The 8,548-nt window shown below is 37.4% G+C and overlaps 2 protein-coding genes across 6 annotated transcripts; one reads left to right on the top strand and one right to left on the bottom strand.

The window, feature by feature from the left end:
- Window positions 1-248: 248 nt before the first annotated feature.
- LOC121777506 (eukaryotic translation initiation factor 2 subunit alpha homolog) lies at window positions 249-3,392 on the bottom strand. The gene is made up of 7 exons (XM_042174782.1): window positions 2,905-3,392; window positions 1,516-1,572; window positions 1,323-1,409; window positions 1,088-1,234; window positions 880-984; window positions 690-788; window positions 249-600 (listed from the first exon to the last, which is right to left on the bottom strand). The coding sequence occupies exons 1-7, from the start codon at window positions 3,286-3,288 to the stop codon at window positions 445-447; spliced, it is 1,035 nt and encodes a 344-aa protein (XP_042030716.1). The 5' UTR covers window positions 3,289-3,392; the 3' UTR covers window positions 249-444.
- A 974-nt stretch (window positions 3,393-4,366) lies between these two features.
- Window positions 4,367-8,301, top strand: LOC121777665 (probable apyrase 7). 5 transcript variants are annotated; one of them, XM_042175000.1, is made up of 3 exons: window positions 4,367-4,590; window positions 5,548-7,602; window positions 7,701-8,301. In XM_042175000.1, the coding sequence occupies exons 2-3, from the start codon at window positions 5,679-5,681 to the stop codon at window positions 7,961-7,963; spliced, it is 2,187 nt and encodes a 728-aa protein (XP_042030934.1). In that variant the 5' UTR covers window positions 4,367-4,590; window positions 5,548-5,678; the 3' UTR covers window positions 7,964-8,301. The 5 variants fall into 5 exon arrangements, with proteins under 5 accessions (XP_042030934.1, XP_042030932.1, XP_042030931.1 ...); XM_042174998.1 differs by having other exon boundaries at window positions 4,369-4,590; window positions 5,635-7,602; window positions 7,698-8,301; XM_042174997.1 differs by having other exon boundaries at window positions 4,369-4,590; window positions 7,698-8,301.
- The last annotated feature ends 247 nt before the right edge of the window (window positions 8,302-8,548 follow it).

The following is an 8,548-nucleotide window of genomic DNA, read 5'->3' as shown; positions in this document are numbered from 1 at the left end:
AATATGTTGTTAAGTCAAGATTAGTAATCTAATCATGGCCGTAACTATGCAGCAAAATAAGTAGATGTATGTGTAGCTTCATTCACTGATTCCATCATAAACTTCAAAGAGTGTTCCTTCTCTTTATCCACTTCTTCACCTACTTTTGTTATCAACTTCTTTAAACAAGTAAGATCAAGGAACTACTTAAAAGAGCGTTGGATTTATTTAGCATTTAACCAACAATTCCCATAAAAACAACAAGCACCACACGCAAAGCAAAGAAGTATATTGGGATTCAGAATTGTGGACAAAATTTAAATTCAGGTATAGATGTGCATTGAAGAGAATTAAAAAGAAACCATTGAATCAAGGTTGGAAAATTGGGGAAGAGAAAAACTAACAAAAATGTAGACAAATTCCAAGATTTCAAAAGGCAAAAGAGGGGTAAGGGGAGGGTAAAGTTTACTCTGTTATAGCCATTCCCGAATTCTCGAGGTCTATTTCACCCATCCCGGTATCTTCTTCATCTTCACTGTCTTCATCACCACTGACATCCTCATTTTGCTGTCCTAGCTTAGCCATATGTTCTGCAAGTAGCTTATCCTCCCGTTCGCTCACCTGAACACAAAGTCATACTCGTCAAGCTATTGTATGGATATTGAGAGTAAAATGTTAACATTCATATTAGATCCATAGCTATTTCTTACCGCTCTTGGTGGTTCCTTAACAGTAAGTTTTCCTTTTTGGCATTCAATCTCTTCAGTGCAAGCTTGAATTGCCTTGGTAAGCACTGCAATTCCTTGCTCCTAACATTATTATAAAATAAAAACGAGCATTTAGAACCATACAAAATCCATTTTTAGTTCACAACACTCTTAGATATGCATTGGCGATTACCTTGTCAAGAGTTTGGGTGGTAAGCACATAAGCTGGAGCAGCAACAAGTTTCATTTTAACCGGACAATCATCATTGCCAACAGCTTCAGCTTTACGCATTGCTTCCTGTGAACATCACCACAAATCAGTACTTGCACAAAAGAGGTTTTGCTTTGAGTAAGATGCATAATAATGAAGAAAAAAACCAAAATAATTGAAGGATGGAGACCTTTATGTGCAGCACACCGTCAAATTGAAAACATTTCATTTCAATATCAGCACGAATCTTCAAGGGCTGAGGCGTCATTCTTCTCCTAATATTTTTCACTAAAGCATCTTTTACTTCCTCTGATATTGCAGGAACCACTTTCTTCACCTAAAAGGATATAAACACTTGTAATTGACCATGTAAAATAGATGGAGGACTGAAGATATATGCAAATCATTATGGGATTGAACACTACCTCTTGTCCATCAGGACCAACTTCTGTGATTTCACGAGTAAGGGTATCAAGAACTGAGTTGGGATCGTTCACCATAACTTTAAATGCCTGTGTTTTTATACATATACATTAATTACTAGATAGATACTAATCACACGCTACTTGCAGCAGGAATTGTAAACATAAATCTTTTATATGGTATACCAAGTCTCACCTCAAATGCATGCCCGTATTTCTTGTACAACGGCCAGCCAACATGAATATACAGATCCTACCACAACATACATGCCATTAGTGAAAATGCATGTTAATATATATCACAGAATGGGATGGATATATCTTTGCGTCACTGAGTGTCGACAAAACATAGGAAGTACCAAAAGAAACTTAAATAGCCAAAGGCACTATTTCCAACTATTTGGAGATGAAACTATTTTCAAGATTTACCAAACCACATACAGTTCATTTAACAGAGAACACACTACATATTTTACAAGCAAATGAAGTTAATAGCACCAATACACAACCAAATATGCTGACACCCATACTATGAGTTAAATAGGCACAAACCAACTATAAAATATACCTGAAAAATATCAATCTATAGATAATAATACATCCTACTTTCACAAATATGCCATCATGCCAACACACTCCGAATTAACATGTGAAACTCATGAACTCTATTAATTGTAATACTATCATGACCATGAGGTGAGGTTGGCAAAGAGTTTATGAGTGTAAACTATCAATTCAAACATTATAAAATACTGGAGTTATAAAATAGATACACCAAGTACAAAGCTTGAAGACTACTTACGTTTCAATTAATATAAAACAAAATCCAGACAAAGAAATGGGGCACGGGACACTATGTGACGCAGCAAAATAAACAGATCACAGCTTCATCAATTTTTCCATCATAAACTTCAGACAAATATCTCCACTCTATCCAATTCTCTACCTACTTTCGTTATCAACTTCTTTAAAAACAATAAGATCACAGAACTACTTATCATCAGCAATCTTGTTTTCACTCGGGCAACAAATCATAATATTTTGTGATCTTCAATTCTATTGAAACCATCAAAACAGCACACTAGCAGATAATTTACTGAACACTGAAACAGAGGACCAGCTACCTAAATCAGTATGATAAAACGCTTAAGTTATCTCATTAAATATTAACCAAACATTAGTCATTATGATCAGATATGGAAAATTTAATTTGTCATGTACCATAACTAATTCAATTCGATGAGTCATCAAAACAAACTAGAGCTCAATTTGAATGCTGAACTAGAAGACGATGGCAATATTACCTTATAACATGGTTAATTCAATAAAACGATGTGTTTAACTAAAAACCTACCAAATAATTTGTAACAGCTAGTTTTTCATTCAAAACTACAGTTTGACAGAGCATTTGCAAGCACCAGTTTACTAACCTCTTCGAATTCCACACAAATTTAACAGAAGACAAAGGAGAACCATGCGTAATCACTTACTTCACTCAATTTCACAATAGCAACGCAAGCAATTAGGTTTTCCAATCCAAACACACAAATTTTCAACACAAATCATTCCAAAATAAAACACAAACCTCAAGATCAACACTCATGGTCTCAGCAACATGCCTCATGATCGAATGCACGAGCTTGCTCTTATTGAACCTCTCCTCGCAGCCCTGGATATCCTCCTCGGAGACGCGGCGCTTGCTGAGATCAATATACCCCTTCTCCTTGTCGACACGGAGCACCATGACGGGCTCGATGCGGCCGACCTTGATGAGGCTGCTGATGCTCCGAATGCGGCGGCGGGAGAGCTCGGAGAAGAGAATCATGCCTTCGATGTTGTTGTACTCGAGGAGCGAAACGTACGCGCCGCTGTCGGCCATGCTCTTGACCTGAATCATCACCGCCTGGTCCACCTCCGGGTACCTCGCCTCGTACATCCGGCACTCCAGATTCGGCCCGTTTGTCGCCATTGAAACGGGTCGGATCCTGCCTGCGGAATTAGGGTTTTGGGGAGAAAGCAGAGCAAGAGAAAAGGCAGTAAAAATGTTTGTAGTAAGAGAAAATGAGGATTTTGGCGGAGAGAGAAATCAATTAATAACAAAAAATTATTGTTTTTAAATTATTATTTGACAAAATTAGAAAAAAAAAATCTTTCGCATTTATATTTCTCTTTCTCTCTAAACATAATGTTATTATCTTAAGAAAATATTGATATACGTGCTAAAAATTGGAAAGTCACAATTGACGATTATATGATTTGCAAAAACAATTAATTGAAATAGGTCAAAAGGTTATTTAGATTGTGGTTCAACTTATATCAATATAGTAGTAATACGATACTTGCGTAATTAACGAATAAGATTTTTTGCAAAGTTTTGACATTTATTTGAATTGTATGAAAAAATCACATACTACTATCTAATAAAATAAATCTAAATTGTTTTGGTCGAGCTTTATTGGTCCAACAATTTCATTTACAATCAAGTGAAACCTGAACATTTACTCTCTTTTTAGTATACATCATTTTCTATTACAATTGATCTTATAAACTTGAGGGATAGAGTATTTTAAATTGTGCTTCAAGTTATATCAATATAATACACTATTTACATAAAAATTGAAGAATTATAAGGCTTTTGATGTAATATTTATGGCTCAAAATAAATACTCCCTCCATCCACCAAAAATTAGCTACTATTATGTGGGTGGATTCAATTTTCCAACAATGTCTTAATATAATTATATAGATTTTTTTTATAATAGCTACTATATCATTTAATAAAATACCTGTTAAATGATTATTTTCTGCTCAAGTATAATTTATAGTATTTCTTTCTTTTGAGCTTAATCTGTTCAAGAAATTAAAATAATACTAACTGTCCCACTATGATACATTTTGCTTAAGAAGTGATTAAATGTGAAACAAAAAATAACTTAAAAAACAAAGGAGTTTTCTAGCTTTATTCTTCTAGTTCTTTAGTTATTATATTTATTTTATTGAATCGTTTATTAATTCACAATTATTTTATATAGAAGGAAATGTTATTGAGAAATTAGAAAATTCGAGGAATACAACTCGCACCTTCATTTTTAGTCATATGTATTTAATTTTCTGTTAATCAAAAATTTCGAGAGAGAGATAGTGAGAGTCCATCACTCACAAGCTGTTGGCTGTTTTGTTTGTTTCTCTGATTCGTTGGAAAACGAAAATTCCATTCCCGAATTCGGATCTTACTTTGCGGAGCCAATTCCAACTTTCCAGTGATCTGATGGTAATAGAAGAATCTCTTTTCGCGCGATTATTTTTGTGCTTTTTTTTGGATCGATGCCTCGAATCTCTCTGCATCCGTGCATTTCTTATTTATGGTTGTAAGATTTGTGATTTTGAGTTTCAGTTTTGGCTGTCGCATTTGGCTGGTTCAGTGATCTCTGATGTGAAAATGTTTGGGTCTAATTGATGATTACTGTTGTTGCTATTGGGATCTAGAGGGTTGATTTAGCTAGTGTGAGAGCTTATAGTGAATTAGAATGGGCTTGAATCTTAAACTGTGAGTGATTTGATGAGTAATTTTATCTTGTGTTAAGGATATGCTAGACTACTTCTGGATGAATGAGTTGCGAAAGGGTTCAGCATTGTGGATTTACCAATGATCTAACAGTTTATTATACATAGTATTAGACGAGCTGCTGTTGATTGATATCAGGATTCCATCTTTTATTTCTGTAGGACTGATTTATCTGAATTGTTGCATTGTTTAGCATTTTGCAACCAGTCTCGATGATGAGCTTTATTGAAACTTTTCTTGTATCAATTTCATGTAGTAAACTGCAACATGTTTGTTGAGTTGTGTTGCACTAAGTTGAAGATCTAGGGGTTGGTTATTACGAACCGACTTTCAATTTCAAGTTTTGGAAATTGGAATGATTTGGTGTTTAAACTAGGTTGAGTTACTTACCATTTGTATACTTGCTAGGGTGACATAAGATCCTCAGATTCACTAAGGCGAGCTGTGTGTATTCAAGTTATAACTAGTTTAATAGTGGAGACATGATTTTCATTGGAATTTAATAGGTCACTTGAAGACGATTTGATTTCATATTCAGATTAAATTCTAAGATTCTTTTCTAAGTCATGGAAAAACTGGTATATATGTTCAGTAGTTTTTCAGTCCATAAATGATTCTCCTTCATCGATTGACACAACAAATTTTACCATGTGGATTTTGCAGGACTTCTTTTATCATTTTGCATTAGTTCCTAGCATTTAATGTGCAGATCTTACATGTGGTCTGCTTACTTCTCGTAACTTTTTCTAGAGGGGGTAGCAGCTGCCTGCATTGCTACTTTTGCTCCTGCAAAGATGGTCTTCAGCAAACTTTCAGAATTATTTTCTCCAGGACTGATTCGTTTATCAGCATCTAACAAATTACCCGGGTCGCCAATACATGCTTCTCCTAGTGGTCTCCCCAAACCCGAAAAAAGGAGTAACCTAAGACTCTCCTATTCCCTTCAGGATTTGTCTACTTATCACCGGCTTGATATAGAAGAAGGAAATCAAAATGCTGGAGTAGAAAGGAATTCAGGTCATGGATTGCCACCATATATCTTTGAGAAGGAAAAAGGAGCAGCAAGTTTTTCGAAGGATAAGTTATCACCAGGAGCTTCATCCAGAAAGAAGAGGTGGATTACAGTAATCTGTATTCTCATTGGCTTATTTCTTTTTTCATGTCTGTCATTTGGTCTCCAAAATCTTTACACAAACTGGTCTAGAGGAACTAACAGATTCTATGTTGTCGTAGACTGTGGTAGCACTGGAACACGTGTCTTTGTATATCAGGCTTCTATTAGTCACGAAAAGGACAACAATCTTCCTATATCATTAAAATCTCTGCCTGAAGATTCCTCTGTTGCCCGGAGTGGAAGGGCTTACAACAGAGTGGAGACTGAGCCCGGGTTTGACAAATTGGTGCATAATATTTCTGGGTTGCAGAAGGCAATTAAACCTCTAATTGAATGGGCTGAGAACCAAATTCCAAAAACCTCACATAGTAGTACCTCTCTTTTTCTTCATGCTACAGCTGGAGTTCGTAGGCTACCGAGTTCAGATTCTGAATGGCTGCTTGAGAATGCTTGGCTGATCCTGAAGAGGTCGCCTTTCTTGTGCAAAACGGAATGGGTTAAGACTATCACAGGTGTGGAGGAAGCTTATTATGGATGGATAGCATTAAATTATCACACTAAGGTGTTGGGGTCAATTCCCAAAAAAGAAACATATGGTGCACTTGATTTGGGTGGCTCATCACTTCAGGTTACCTTTGAAGGTAAACAAGGTGACCTTGATGAAACGAGCTTAAAATTAGGGATTGGCCCTGTTAACCATCATCTGAGCGCCTATTCGTTGGCCGGGTATGGTCTCAATGACGCATTTGATAAATCGGTTGGCCATCTTCTCAAAAGGCTTCCTCATATTAGTAATGCCAATCTGACAAGTGGAAAAGTTGAAATTAATCATCCTTGTTTGCAATATGGTTACAATGAACAGTATAAGTGTAGACACTGTTCACTCTTAGAAGGTGGGAATTCTGGAGTTCCAGTTCAGCTTGTGGGAGTTCCAAATTGGGCCAAATGTAGTTTGCTCGCCAAAGCTGCCGTCAATAGATCTGAATGGTCAAACAGTAGCGTAGGAATCGACTGTGGGCTTCATCCATGTGCTCTTGCAGAAAATATACCCCGTCCTCGTGGCCGGTTTTACGCTATGTCGGGTTTCTACGTCGTGTACCGGTTCTTCAACCTGACTCCTGACGCTACTCTGGATGACGTGCTAGAGAAAGGCCGCAGATATTGTGACAAGTCTTGGCTTGTTGCTAAGAAGAGCGTCGTTCCTCAGCCTTTCATCGAACAATACTGCTTCCGAGCTCCATATGTGGTGCTCCTCTTGAGAGAAGGACTGCATATTCCTGATAGCCACGTGACAGTTGGTTCGGGAAGCATCACTTGGACCCTTGGGGTCGCTCTTTTTGAAGCTGGAAAGGCATTTCCGTTTTCTGCTAAATCCCGCGGCTATGATATATTTCAAGTGACGATAAACCCACTGTTTGTTTTAGCTTTCTCTTTAGCTGTGCTGTTTTTCTTGGTCTGTTTCTCGTCATGTGTTGGCAAATCATCGATATATCTGCGGAGGCGATATCTCCCTCTTTTCAACCACAAAAGTGTGTCGTCGGCATCCGTTCTCAATATCCCTTCTCCTTTCCAATTCAAACACTGGAGTAGTCCGGTCCACATAGGTAAACTTCCTCTTACTTTCGCAACCTAAATGCGATTGATTCGCATATGCACGCATGTTTATACGTAATCTCTCCACTTTGTTGTTGTTTTACAGTAGATGGAAGGGCTAAGGATCCGATGAGTCCAGTTCCAGGTACTCAGCGTCGTGGCCACGATGATGGTGGCGACAAGTTCACCAGATCACACGTAGCGCACAGCTACTCATCAGGCAGCTTGGGGGAGCTCCAGTTCGGAAACACTAATGCTGGCCCCGCCTGGACCCCTCCGAACAGAAGCCAAACGCGTCTCCAGAGTAGGAGATCCCAATCACGGGAGGATCTCATTTCTTCCATGGCAGAGGGAAACGCAATGAAGCCCTGAGACCAAGGAAAGTGAACAATCAACTGCAGGTCTCTTGAGCGGAGTGGTTGCTGCTGCATGGTGTTTGCCCACGGAAACGAGACGTGGAAAGACGAAGCAGAGGGATGGAGTTTGGAGATACATAAAAGGTACATACGAATGTTGTTAGGTGCTGCCAATAACATGATGTTAGTCTCTAGCTAAGTTTATATATTCATTGATTGAGGTCATAGATTTATTTATAGGGTTGGTCACCTCTATTTGAACTGACATTTATTTTAGCATTCTTTGAAATCATACAAATATATATACAAATATTTGAACTAGAGAATGTCATTCCCAACACGTTTCTAGATAAATTCAGAGCTCCATCAACTTAATGGTTTTCCTATCTATAAAGATGGTGTAATGGTTTTCATTCGTCAAGCATTGAACATGCTTCACAAAATTCAGACAATATTAGTTAAACACATATTCTAAGTCCTTTTCATTGATGGTAACATCTATGTATTAACTATAGATGCATTAAAGAAAGGCAATGTATTAACTATAGATGCATCAACACATATCAACTCAACAGGAAAACTCATAGACATGGACTAAAGC

This window comes from Salvia splendens, chromosome 18, assembly GCF_004379255.2.
Source record: "Salvia splendens isolate huo1 chromosome 18, SspV2, whole genome shotgun sequence".
Lineage (NCBI taxonomy): Eukaryota > Viridiplantae > Streptophyta > Magnoliopsida > Lamiales > Lamiaceae > Salvia > Salvia splendens.
The sequence above is the reverse complement of the archived record's forward strand: the minus strand, read 5'-3'. Positions and strand labels throughout refer to the sequence as shown.

Bases quoted from the DNA above. Each gene is read 5' to 3' on its own strand.
- LOC121777506 (XM_042174782.1), bottom strand. From the start codon at position 3,288: ATGGCGACAAACGGGCCGAATCTGGAGTGCCGGATGTACGAGGCGAGG. The intron at 1,573-2,904 runs GTTTGTGTTTTA...ATGTTGTGGTAG, and splicing joins CCATGAGTGTTGATCTTGAG to GATCTGTATATTCATGTTGG. The intron at 601-689 runs GTAAGAAATAGC...CTTTGTGTTCAG, and splicing joins TTAAGGAACCACCAAGAGCG to GTGAGCGAACGGGAGGATAA.
- LOC121777665 (XM_042174998.1), top strand. From the start codon at position 5,679: ATGGTCTTCAGCAAACTTTCAGAATTATTTTCTCCAGGACTGATTCGT. The intron at 7,603-7,697 runs GTAAACTTCCTC...GTTGTTTTACAG, and splicing joins GAGTAGTCCGGTCCACATAG to TAGATGGAAGGGCTAAGGAT.